General features: G+C 42.1%; 1 protein-coding gene across 1 annotated transcript in view; it reads left to right on the top strand.

The window, feature by feature from the left end:
- Positions 1 to 13,511, top strand: part of PLPPR1 (phospholipid phosphatase related 1) — a gene marked incomplete at its 5' end in the record, with an annotated part of 69,314 nt that overhangs the window by 48,803 nt on the left and 7,000 nt on the right. Inside the window, 2 exons of the mRNA XM_084304774.1 lie at positions 730 to 862; positions 9,919 to 10,169. Of these exons, the coding sequence (XP_084160900.1) occupies positions 730 to 862; positions 9,919 to 10,169 (384 nt within the window). The remainder of the gene's footprint in view (positions 1 to 729; positions 863 to 9,918; positions 10,170 to 13,511) is intronic.

Here is a 13,511-nt window from a genome sequence, read left to right on the forward strand (position 1 = left end):
CAGCATGGGTGATTGCCAGTCCTGCCTCCATATCCTGGCACTTTTTATGTCATTATTACAAATAACAGCATATGACCTCCAAAATTTTCAATGACCTCCTCAAAAGTTTTGTGACTTCTGATAAGTTTCCACTGCAGGGATGTCCTTCATCCAAATTTCTTTTCAAAGTTGGCAGGAGCTCTGTTGCCTTTGTGGCAGATTCAGACAAGTGTATTTTTGAGAAGCTGTGAAGGCTGTAAAAAGCATCCAGTGTTGCCAACGCTTGCTGCTAAAATGGTGGGGTAGAAGTCTGCAGTGTTAGCTTCCACTTCCCTCCATGGGCAGAAGCCTTCCATCCATGAAAACTATCCTGTCAGTAGATTTTATATGCTTAACCAAGAACATGACAAATTAATTGCAGTAAACTAATTGCAGTAAAAATAGGAGTTTTTTGTGATACATGGTAAAGGTAAAAGCTCTGTTTGTTCCTGTATCCCAGAAGTAAGTATAAGGAGGCCTTGTACTTGATGTGTCATGCCGCTGAGTGTAAGAACAGCAGATCCTTTTCTTGGCTGGCAGGTGGGTCTATCTCAGTTCATCCCAACTGAATGGTGTAGCTTCTCTGTGGAAGTTCAGCGTCCCAAAGACACAATGGTGTGTAGTAGTTTCTGTGGGCTGGAACCTGGCTCACATGTTTTAAAGTTTGCTTATTGCATTATTAACCTTCTATATCTTTCCTTTTCCTGACAGATTTTTATTGGTGAGATATCCATGTATTTCATAAAGTCAACCAGAGAAACCCTAATTATTCAAGAGAAAACTATTTTGACTGGAGAGTGCTGTTACCTGAACCCACTGCTTCGAAGAATAATACGTTTTATAGGTAAGCATCTTTAGCACTGCAAATTTAGTCCCTCTTTCCACTAACACAGAACAAAAGATCCTAATCATCTACAGCACAAAATTAATTAAGCTGTGAAATCTTTGCAGGCATTTTCCACCTTAGAGGGATAGTCCCCCTCGGGATTTGCAAGGTAATGTTTGAAATGTGCCATGTCATGCTGTCTGGACCTGGTTTATATCCTGTTCTGCTGAGCTTAATGCTTCTTCTGAACCCTTGAAGAAAGGTTATGCCAATCAAATCCTTATATGAATAATTCCATCATTGCTATTCTGTGTAAGCTACCCATTTTACTTACAAATCGGTTCTCAGCAGCCCATCTCTTCGGCATTTTTTTATTCAAGTTTAATTTTAACATCTATAGCTCTGGCACATAATGTTCAGCTGAGCACAGCATAAAAAAGCCCAGAGCCCACTAAAATAACATTCTTATTTTTATTGTATTTGTGTTTGGCTTTGTTGCTGTTGTTTTTGTTAGAGATTTTGTTGAGTTAATTGCTGAGAAACTAGGGAAAAAATTCTGTCACAAAACCATTTGGAGTTTGCTTTCTATTGTACTTGAAGACCTCTACACCCTTTTCACAAAGCTTAATCAGTGGAAAAACGCCCAGGAGACGTTCACCAAGGGGACCATCTCATGGTTCTTTAGGAGTAGAAGCAGCAGCACAGCCTGAATATCTGCTGTGGCACTGACAGGGGATCTTACTGCTCTCTGAAGGCTCCTCAGTTCAAAGCTACTTAAGGCTGCCCAAGCTGTGCCTTCGAGCATTTAGAAATAGGGAGAGCTGTCTCACTGCCTGCACAGAACAGTGGTAAATATGACTCTCCACAGACCATGAGTTTTTATTCACAGGCCATCTCTGCACCTCCCTCCCTGTGTGCTCACAGAGGTAAATCACCCTTACATATACCCCCTTTAGGAGGGTTGGGTCTGAATTCACAGTGTGAGTTAAAATAAACAGCTGAACAAAAAAATGAAAATATCTGAATCACATCTTCCCTGTCATTACTAAATTTTTGAGTTTTATATGTGAAAAAACAAAAGGGCTGGTGTGACTATGGCTTCCATGGAGCGTAGCCATGGCTGCAGGCAGGGATTCTTGCAATTTGTTCAGGTTTTCATCAGAAAAAAATACATGCTGCATAGGATGAAAAACTGTGGTTTTCTTTCTCCCTGTCCTTTTTCTGTAACTCCTGCTTTTTTGCACGGAGGTTAGGAAGTGAAATAGGTTTTTTACCCTCTCCCACACTGGGGGTGCAGACACAAACCACCTGTGGTTCATTATCCAGGCCTGTCCTGTGTGCTGTTCATTAAAACGAAAGACATGGGAATGTAATTAAAGTAAAATACCCTTGAACTTCAGATAACCTCTAGGATATATTGATGGATAGTAAACTGCCATTAGGAGAAAAGCAGGGTACTGAGGTCCACTGGGCCACTCAGGGCTGTTTGGCTGTTGCAGCACATTCAGCATGTTTTGCAAAGTCCTAATCAAATACTCTCGCCTGCGGGGTCAGCACTAAAAGAGCTTAAACCATGGCAGCTAAGCACTTGCTCTATATGTTTTCTTGTAATTATATTTTTCTGCCCTGCTTTCATTTTAATTATCTTTATTCTTAGGCATTCATGCTATAGTTTTTCTTCTGGTGGAGGAAGCAATGATGATACTGTGGACTGTTGGAGAGTAGCAGGATATGAACCTGCTACAGAAATCAATCTTGGCTTTGCAGCTTTATTTATCTTGCAGAGAAAAAGAAAGTTAACCTTATTAGAAATGGCTTAAAGTGTTGGTCTTATTTTAAACTCCACTGATTGCAAGTTTTTGTCAGAAACCTCCCTGTCTCTGCTATGAAGTGAGGGAAGCAGAGCTTGTTGAAAAGTGACTGAAATCATTTATAAAAGGAACTAAAAATAACCACACTTATTTCATTGAAATTCCAAATGCATCTGAAAATGTGAAACGGACTGACCAGCTGTAGCTCCTGCTGGGTGATAAGGGAATTTATCTTCACACAGCTACACACTCCAGAAGGAGGATACCTGGATATGGAGAGACCAACAGGTTGCTCGTACATGGATTTCCTCGCATGCTAAACGTGAGGACCATAGGTTACAGAGATATTAAATAGTTTTTCTCCCAAGATATCCTAGCAAGTGGACTGGCTTATTGCAAGAAAACCAGTTTAGTCGTGGTACAAATTCATTTGAATATCCACATCTGATAACCCTTTTTAGCCCAGATTAGTGAGCAAGAGCCTTCAGTGAGTACCTCCAAAAAATAGCAATCGAGCTCTGTGGAACAATGCTTTATCTCTTATGTCATCACAGTTCATATTACTCAAAAGGGTGAGAAATACCATTCAGTGTATCTGGATGTTTATGCCTCAGGAAAAATTAACACAACTTTCTGACCTTGAAAGGCACATCACTGAGAGTGTCTGAGAGTTGTTATTTCCATATTTTACAAAGGCAAAGAGACTTTTTGTTTGTCCCTTACTCCGTAACTTCAAACTATCTTTGGTGGTGTAAAAGATAATCATGCTTGTCACATTATCACCATGGGACTTTTTGGATTTGGTTGCTGGACTTGAGCTTTTTCTCCTCATGTTTTTTCTTTGTGTGCCTCACAATGAGGCTTTTTATTATTATTATTATTTTTTTTTTACTCTAGCACTCGTGCAAAGAATTAAGCAAAATCAAACCCCATAGCTTTTCTGGGATGTTGACAATGCCCCATGTTTCTTTTCATTCATTTTTGTACCTTGCCTGTTGTGCTTCCTGCTTATTTGCCCTTTGTTTCCTCAAGTCCTCAGCAGTTGTCCGTCTCTAGAGTTCTCCCCTCTCAAGTTTAGTGGGGTCCTTAAATGTTGAGCTTTGTCTTAAATTTTTCACTGCTTCTTCATCCATAGAAAGTTGGAGCAAAATTTCTTCTTTCTTCCTGGCCCAAACATAAATTCTGCACATTTTGCCTTCAGTGGCAAAAAGCTGTCTCTCAATTTACTTCAGTGTATATCAAGTCCTTTACTGCATCCCAGATAGGTGAAATCTGCTGTGTTCCCTGTATTTAGAAAATCAATTCCTTTATCAGTGGAATAAAGCTGGCTTAGCTTGGAAACATCAGACTTTGATATATGTTGCAATTTGTTCCACCTTCCTCTTTATCTTTTATATTCCTTCCACAGATATTTATTTTAAAGATTTTCAGTTCAAACAAGAGGTGTGCAGTTGCTTTGGAGTAATTTTTTCTGTCTAAAATATTGGTGCTGTACTGCTATTCTTTAGTACCACCATTGCTCTTCCCTCCCCTCCTCATCCCTCAAAGGAGTTTTATTAAGAACTTAAGCTACCAAAATTCACAGGTTTTGTATTGAACCTTTGAGAAACCAGTGAGGAAGAGAAGTTTGTTTCTCGGGCCTCTGCCGCTTCTCCCTGCCACCCAGCCTGAAAAAACACAGCTTTTTGTATGTTTATTCACTTTTTCTTGTGGCAATTTCCCAATCAGTACCCCTGTTAACATCTTGCATTTGCTCTTATTCACCATTTGTATTCCAAATAGAGGTTATACGTTATTTTAGTGTTATTTTGAGAATGATCTTAGTCAAGGATTTAGTACGTGTACATACAGCAGTTGTACCACCCCCAGGATCATGGATTCAGACCTCACTGACTCAGTCTGGCAGTGTGATCGGAGTGTGTATTTTGTTGCATTTCAATATATTAGGTTTCTAATCCCAGTGATTAAGTTGTATACCTGCAAAGCTCTGATAACATGCAAGTAGCCTGTCTCCAGATATTTAGAAATGCAACGTGCTTTGTGAATTTGTTACCAGTGGCTTTTACTTTGGAGCTGCATAATTTGCAGTTAACGAATGGCACAGATCAGCTTCTGCTGACAGCTTAATTTAAACCATGGGGGCACCTCACAGTGGGCAGCTAAATAATGAAATTAAGGCTTTATTTCGGCAAATTAAGGCTTTAGTTCAGCAAATAAAGGTTTACAAGATTTACACACACATTGAGTTTATTGTAATAGGATAGATGAGCCCCAGAGCTCTGATGTCAATTCCCTGTGCAGCTGCAGGACATAGTTTGCCTGACCTTATCCTTCCGTCTGCCTTCATAATGAAACAATGCACGTTCTGTAATTAACTGGCTGCCTTTCAGGAGGGCTCAAGCTGTGTTTGGGTGAGGCTTGAACTACCATAGGTCTCACTTCTTATCACTGAGGAACCTCCACAATGAGAGGTGTCTGTGCTGGGGACAAATCAAATGTTACTGTTCCCTTTCATGCGGGACTTTGAGATGACTGTTGCCTAGATGAAAACTGATAGTTATGAAGCAGCAAAGCAGGAAGAAATCATGGACACCTGTGGTGAGGAGGCTCAAGGCTCTGGAGTGGTTTTGCACTGGCAACTGAATTTCTTCTTGTGTGTTCAGACCACGTATCTTGCTTCTTATGTCTTGAAGAAACAGTACCCAGGCAGGACACTCACAGGTGAAGCAGGTAGAAGTAAGAGGTGGTAGATAGCTGGAGCAGTGGGCTTTGTGAGGAGATTAAAACCAATCCTGTGATCAGATTATGAGTGCTCAGAAACAGCTTGCTCTTGAGCCTGTTTCTGATGCCACAGCAACAAGCAGTACCTTTTCCTGCAATGCCCATCTCTCCAGCTGTAAAATGGCAAATGATACAGATCTCCTTTAACAACACCCTTGCAGATATAATGATGGAAGGTGGTTTAGCAGATTCTGGGTCACAAGACTAACAATGGATGGCTTAATTGGCTGCATCGGGCAATTATGGGAACACCTGCAGAGATGGGCTGAAGATCAGCATTTCTGTAGAACCAGAAGTTGTTCCAAGGACTTCCTCCTGAAACTCTTATCCTCTTTACAACTCTTAGGAGTGTGAAAGAGGTTGTGAGAATGTGAGCGTGCATGTGTAATATGAAAGTTTTCCCAACAAATTAGGTCGAGTGTGACAAATTCAGACAATTGTCTGGGCATTTGTCTTGGGAGAGGGAGGCGTGCCTAAATAAACGCACTTTGAGGAAGACATGACGATAGTTACTCCAGAGCACAGCTTCTGATGTCCCACAAGCACTTCAATGCATTGTTTCTTTTGTCACTTTACTTAACGGATTCATGGTTTTCCTCTAATAAAGGCTTCTGCCTCCTCATTCTCATTTCCACCCACTGGCTTCTCACTTCTCTCTTCCCAATGTCTTTTCAGCAGCTTGTCTACAACTCCCATGGTTCCTTTTGTGTGTGTTTATTTATTTGTTTTGTTTCAAATCAGTGGCATTTTAAATGTCTGTTATAGTGAGAGTTTCCATGGAGTCAGCAGGCAGCTGCAGTCACTGATGTCAGAGAGATTCAGGCTGGAAGAAGAGAGCTTGAGCAAGAGTTGCCAGGAGAAAACGAGTTAGTGCTAATGTTAACGGTGAGGGAGGAGAATTAGACCCTTCTGTAGGGCATGCATTTCTGTTAGCAGTAGCAATAGACTTAGCTGGAGATGGTAACACTGACGAACAGCCACTCAGGGAGTTTAGTACCAGAAGAACCATTGGAGCTGTGTGTCAGTGAGAGCCCAACAATTATGGATTCATGCTTGGAGGATTATTTGGCAGCAATTTATGGGGGGTGTAAATGGAGAAAATAAAACTGAAGCATTAAACATTGAAGCTGCTGAAGATTTAGATGCTTCCTCCAAGCCAAGTTTTAGGTCAGGTGAGATGGAGTTGGAAGGACTTAGGGTTCATTTGTCTGTCCTCAGCTTTTTTTTTTTTGTAAAAGTCATTCTTTGTTTTTTGTTTTGTTCTGCTTGGTCTTTCTCACTGGAGGTGAAGAGAGGTTCAGATCTGAGACTTGATTTCTTCCTCTTGGGATCTGGGGCAGCTAAAGGGAGTAGCAGGGAGTAAAGTCTACCCTGTACCCATGGTCTAAATTAGAGTGTCTCCAAACTGCACTGCGCTTACTGGTTTGCTTTCAATCTCTTCTTTCTATCAGCTCCTTACACACACAAAAACAGCAGAGAGCCAGGACAGTGAAGAAAAGTCAGAATGCCTTATCAGAAATAGTACGCCTTCTGCTCCTTGCTTAAGATCTCCTGCAGCCAGACTATGTGATACATGTGGATGAGAGGAAGGAGTGGCTTTATGCAACTTAAATTAGCTTGTATCCATCCTTTGTGTTGACAACCATCTGTGCAGGCTGTGTTTTTACAGGTCTCCTTTGAATGTGGCTCGTGCTGTGTACATCCTTATTCAGCACATGTCAAGTTCCGGACTAAAGTCCACTCCCAGGTTTTCTAGGCCAGAGTGAGCACAGCATGATAAAGTGCCACAGTTTAGCAGGATGGTATCACCTCCCACTAAATCTAGCATCAAAGTATGCAAGAGGTACAAATTCTCACATCCTCTGTGTGGCATGATATCACAAATTTCAGCTGTATAACCGTAAAGAGCTAGGACTAGCTACCCTTCCCATGAAGCCTGTCAGCAGTGGCTTGTCTGCCTCTAAAAACCTGTCAGTTACCTCACGGCATTCCCATGCTCTGGTTAGTTAACTTAGCTGCTGTAGGCCATTGAGCAAATCAGTTGAATAGACAGATTCCTGAGGTACAAAAGCTATCATGGGACTGACTCTCCACTGCTACCAAGGCTCACTGGTGTTATAGCCTTTAAATTAATTACAACGAACCCTCTTTCAAAGTCTCCAGAGAGTATATGTAGTGTAATCAATCTGCAAGGGTTAAATTCCTGCTAGCTGAATTTGTTGCTGCACATCGCTGTAATTTTCATAAGGCACAATTTGGCAGAGCTGCAGAAGGGGAATTACAGTGATCCCTGTACATCGCAATGGAGAACATGATAAAGGTTTCAACCATGGCTTGTTCTGCAGAGCACACAGCCATCAGCACTGACTCTGGGCAAGCACTTTCAGTGCTGCCGAATACTGAGAAAATACAGGTGTTGAAATTTCTGTCTTTCAGAGCAAAACACCAGGCTGCCTTTGTAACTGTGCACTGCATAGAGATTGAAATAACTTTATGAAGCCTGTGAGCATTTTCTGAAATACTTCAGTTTTTGACTTGTACTAACTTTGCAATAAAGACCATGGGCCAGATAACAGCTTGGCTCTTGGATTTCCTGTAAGCATTGTAAAGGGCTGGGTAATAATCCTCATTGCATTCCCCGTGATTTGCACAGCACATCAAAACAGTACTGTTCAAAGCAAGTCATGATAAAGGGGAGGAAGACTGTCACATCAGCAAAAAGACATGACAGTCCTGCAGTCTAGAACCGGAGGAAGGCTACTGCCTTCCTTGATCTCCACCATCTCCTTAAACCCATGATCACACACCAGTTCCTTGAGGCAGCACCATGGATTTGATGTGCCTTTTCTTGAGTGCTCGATTCTAACCCATGGCCTGGAGATTTGGTAATAAACTCGGTACTCAAAATCCTCTTCACTGTGGTAACACTCCTTCCTGACCTTGTGGATGCATTCTGAGGACAAAGCGTGAGCGAGCAGCAGTAGAAAGTACCACTGCACATTTGCACAATTAATCCATTGCTAGATAAGGATTTTATTTCATGTCACTGTCTTCTGTAAAGACAGGCCCTACATGTTTGAAAGGATCTAACTCTTGCTAGTTATGGCCCTCCTGCTTTTGTTATCTACATGGAGGGTTACAGTATCTGCAGAACTATCTTTGATTCTTCTTAATTTGAGGTAAGGCATTTTCAGTTGCATTATATTCCTGGCTCCCTGATATTTTTGTTTCTCAGACTACATCAATCTTTTTTTCATTTTATAACTCAGTACAGCAGTGAAGATACGGTAAGCAGTGAAGATACGGTAACCCTTACAGCTCTCCTAAGATATGTGGATATCCCTGAAGCTCCAGCTTTTGGTTGTACTTAAATATACATCAATCTCAGTTCAGTTAGAGTTTAAATTACTTTTGCCTACAAAGCTGTAGGAGAGAGGAGGAAAAAATATATGACCGCCAGCATTCCCAGACCATAAGTAAAATATTTATTTTTTCTAAATTTCTATGATACTTTAATCCCATTTAGTGATGGGTAGGAGGAAAATTGAGGTGATTTAGTCTTTTGAAACATTTGGGTTTGGCATTACTGCAAACCTGCTCTTCTGTCCTTTGGTATGTAGCAAGCACTTGCACGCAAAGATCTATGAACTTATATGTTCATAGTAGCCATAGCAGATACTGATAATGCTCGTGGGGAGTCACTGGAGGATGTGACTACTGCAGTTTCAAGCAAGGGATGCTCCACAACCCTGCAAAAGCTTCTGGGTTCAAGTGCATACTTTCAGCTGTAGTGTATGAGGGTATGTGCTCCCACTGACATAAGCTGAACTGCAACTGTATGGAAAGGTCTTCTGGACAAAAGTATTGAAGACGTATCCCAAAGGATTTGGCAAATATTGCTGGATCAGAATCTTAATTTTGCAATATCAGAATAGTGAATAGTCACAATCCAAAAGATATGTGACATGCTACGGTAAGGTTAATTGTGTCTCAGCACTACACTGCTCCTATGGTTTTTATTTTGTAGTTCAGAGCTATTATATTAACATTTTTCGCCCACATCTAGTAAAAATTCATAAACACCTTAACAGCTCATGTGCATGACACTTGATTGCAGGCTGCAAGCCCTTGTCATAGTGAAAACATTGCAGGCATAGTATAGATGCAGGGTTTGCAGTGAAACATGTAGCTCACAGTTCTGTTCAGAGCTTGAATCAAACAAGTACCTATGCATTTACTTACCACTTTCAGCCTTTTTTCTGAGTCCTTCTGGAGCCACTGAGTTAAGCACCTGCCATAGTTGAGCATGCAGTCTTCCATGCCATAAATCCCATGCAGGGCTCTGCTGGTGTCAACAGGGTTTTTTTCCAGGTAATGACAGCAGAGTTTTCTCCTTTATCTCTCATTATATATCTTCCTTTCAGGTACCAAGACTGTTTTAAACTTCTTTGAATAATACTTATTTTTAACCTTTCTTCACAGGAGTGTTTGCGTTTGGACTTTTTGCTACTGACATATTTGTAAATGCTGGCCAGGTTGTGACTGGGAATTTGGCTCCATACTTCCTGACTGTGTGTAAACCCAACTACACTGGAAACGACTGTCGGACCCACCACCAGTTCATAAACAACGGCAACATCTGCACTGGGGATGTGGAGGTGATTGAAAAGGCAAGGAGATCCTTTCCATCCAAACATGCTGCTTTGAGCATCTACTCAGCTTTATATGCCACGGTGAGCACCACTGATGATTGTTAATATGTATGACTGGTTTCTGCCTGTACATCTAGATGAGGTTATTTGTCTTACAGTGTCTTTTTTTTTTTTTTTTAAGAAAAAGAGGGTTGTTTCAGGAACGGCTTTCTTTCTTTCCCGTGATGGAAAATCCCCTTTGCTCTGTCTCTGTTTTAGCACTGCTAGTTGTGGTGGTTTTACTCAGCTGGGCAGCTGAGCTCCACCACAACCACTCTCTCACTCCCCTTCCTCAAAGGGAAAGGGAGAGAAATTACGATGCAAAGGGCTCAAGGGTTGGGATAAGGACAGGGAGATCACTCAACAATTATTGTCACGGGCAAAACAGACTTAGCATAGGGAGATTAGAGAGACGTATTACCTATTTCTAACAAGCTACAGAAGTGGAAAACAAAGAAAACGAATTAAAACCAGCTTCCCCCCATTCACACTTTTCTACCTCCCCCTGAGCAGCACAGGGGAATGGGGGCTGCAGTCAGTCCCTGACACTTTGTCTCCACAGCTCCTTCATGGTCCCTCTCTGCGCCTGATCCCCATGGGGTCCCTCCCACAGGATGCCGTCCTTCCCAAACTGAGGCCACGGGGGCTGCCCACAGGCAGCAGCTCTTCAGGAACTGCTCCCACACGGCTCCATCCCACAGGGTCCATCCATGCCTCAGGAGCAAACTCTTCCAGCACGGGTCCCCCACAGGTGGGCGGCAGCTCCCCCCAGACCCCCTGCTCCTGCGTGGGCTCCTCTCCACGGGCTGCAGCTCTGGCCCCGGGGCCTGCTCCTGCAGGGGCTCTCCATGGGCCGCAGCCTCCTCCAGGCCACATCCACCCGCAGCAGTTCTTCTCTCCCGTCCTTAAATCTGCTCTCCTGGAGGCACAAATAATATCACTTATTGGCCCAGCTCTGGCCAACAGCAGGTTTTTTTTTTGGAGCTGGCTAAAACTGTCCCTTATCTAACATGGGGCAGCTGCTTGATTCTTCCCACAGAGACCGCCCCTACAGCCCCCTGTTACCAAAACCTTGCCACACAAACCCAACATAAGGAAATCAAATTCTTGTTGCTTTTGCAGCACTGTGTAATGTAGAAGAATGAGGTCCTAATCTTGTCTTTGCTGCTGATTTTCCCGGAGGCCATGGAGTAAGCATTTAACCACCTCTTCTCCCTTCCCCTGTCTCATCAACATTAAAATGGCTTAACTAGGAATATTTTCCCTCAGTAGCCTGACTCAAATGAGTGGCAGATTCTCTCTGTAGGTCATCAGAATTGGAGAAAAACCTCAAACTTATTAATGACAGGGTATTTACCCTGATTTTGGTACCAGATGATAAAACACCATATTATTGCTATGAAAAGAAGAGGCCACCCACTGCTGTTTCTTTTACCATCTGTTTGCATTGAAATTTATGTGAATAATGATAGAGATATAAACCGTTAACTCCTTTGATCAGGAATTGTTCAGAAGTGCTTGGAAAGCCCATTATGTTTTGCATGCATTACTTCTGAACAATAAGCAACCATATGTGAAATAACGTTTCTAATCAAGTCAGCATTGTTGTAGAAGCTGTTTCCATCATGATGTACTCTAAGATAACTGCTCCGAGACCAGGCTTGGTAAGCTTTTCAGGGAATTCCCCTGCCCAACCTCCTTTGGTTCCTAGACAGCCACATCTTCTACAAACAGCTGATTCCTACAGAAGGGGAATAGCACTTTTACTTCTTGGGTTTAAGGTCCTAGTAGTTTGATGTTTCTCAGCCCTAAGCTTTCAAGAGTACTTCTGCTGCTTTCTCCATGGCTCTGGTGGAGAGCGAATGGCACACAAAGAGATGAGACCCCTGAGCCACAGTGGGACAGATGTTTAAAGTAACAGAGGACTGCATCAAATGTTTAAGGCACAGCTCTTACACCCACTTCATCTCCACTCTCTGCTACAGAAGCCCCTGCAACTCACCCAATGCAGGAGATTGTAAAGGGCCACAGAGGAAAATAACAGGTGGAGCCAGGATATGGAGTTCTTTTTGAGCCACAAGTTTTCAGTCTGCAGTATAATTTTAGCCCAGGTCTCTGCCTGAAAACACCCTCTGGCACTAAATATGTTGTCAAATCACTGATCCTTAAGTATCTTGTAGAGATGTCTCTGTACGTTGTTCATTATTCTGCTAGTGACAGTGCTCCCACAGTGGTTGGCTTGGCCGCTTTTTTTTTTTGTTTTGTTTTGTTTGTTTGATTGTTTCTATTTGTTTGTTCATTTGATTTGATTTTTTTCCCTATAATCTGGGTGTTATATTTAGTCAGTTAGTCTTTTTCTTGTCACCTGCCAAATACGCTGGAAACCCAAAGCATGACTTTTGTGATCTCTTCAGGCAGTGATGAAACTTATATGCCTAAAACAGGGGAAGGAGAAAAAAAAAAGAAGAAGAAAAAGAAATAAAAAAGGCCAGCAACCCTGGTTCCATGCTTACATCAAAATTAGAATGATATCTAATGCAGTTTTATTACTCTTCCTGAAGTAGTACAGTCTCTGGACAGAGTACAAGCTGCTGTACAGTTAGAAAACGTGCTAAGACATTGACCAAGGGAGATGATGATGATAGGCTGGAAATATTCCTTAGTTTATTAACGTTTCAGTCAAAAACAGAAAAGATAAAATCTTACGTTACATGTGGGTATCCTAGTTACATGTCTTCAAACAATTTTTACATCGTGCACTTGTGAGAAAGGTCATAGAAAAGCCGATGACAAGGGCATCTAAGAGGTGGTGATATTCAACTTGAACATACCAAATTGAAGTATTTCTTAAGTAAAACTAAATGACCTCTTATTGTAGAGTGAAGGGAGACACCCTTGCTGATCCTCCTGCTTGTCTCTGGGCTGAAAGCAAGGAGAACTCTTGTACAGTCAAAATAGGGTCTCTATGGCTAAAAGCTACGATTAGGCACTCTCATTGACATTTTAGTAATGTTTTTAGGATTGCTAAGCTGAGCACTAGCCTAGCAGTATCCACGAGTAATGCTTTCTGTCACCTCCATCTGGCTAGAAGCCTCTGCCTCATGACAGTTGATCACGACCTGGCATCTGTTGTTTACACCTGGGTTGCTTCTTGGCTAGATTACAGCATTACAATATATCTAGACATGAAACTTTCAACATATGGGAAATTCTGAATAGTACAGAACACTACAGCAAGGCCCTTCTGCAACCCAGGTCACTGTGACCCCACTGTCAATTTCCTCCATTTCAGCGTTAACACCTGCCAGACTAATTGACAAAATTCAAGGCTTTGGCACCTCAGGCAGGTTCACTGAGCATCTAGGAGGCTGCATCATGTTCTGC

This window comes from Netta rufina (genome assembly GCF_964035555.1).
Source record: "Netta rufina genome assembly, chromosome: Z".
In the NCBI taxonomy this organism is placed as follows: domain Eukaryota; kingdom Metazoa; phylum Chordata; class Aves; order Anseriformes; family Anatidae; genus Netta; species Netta rufina.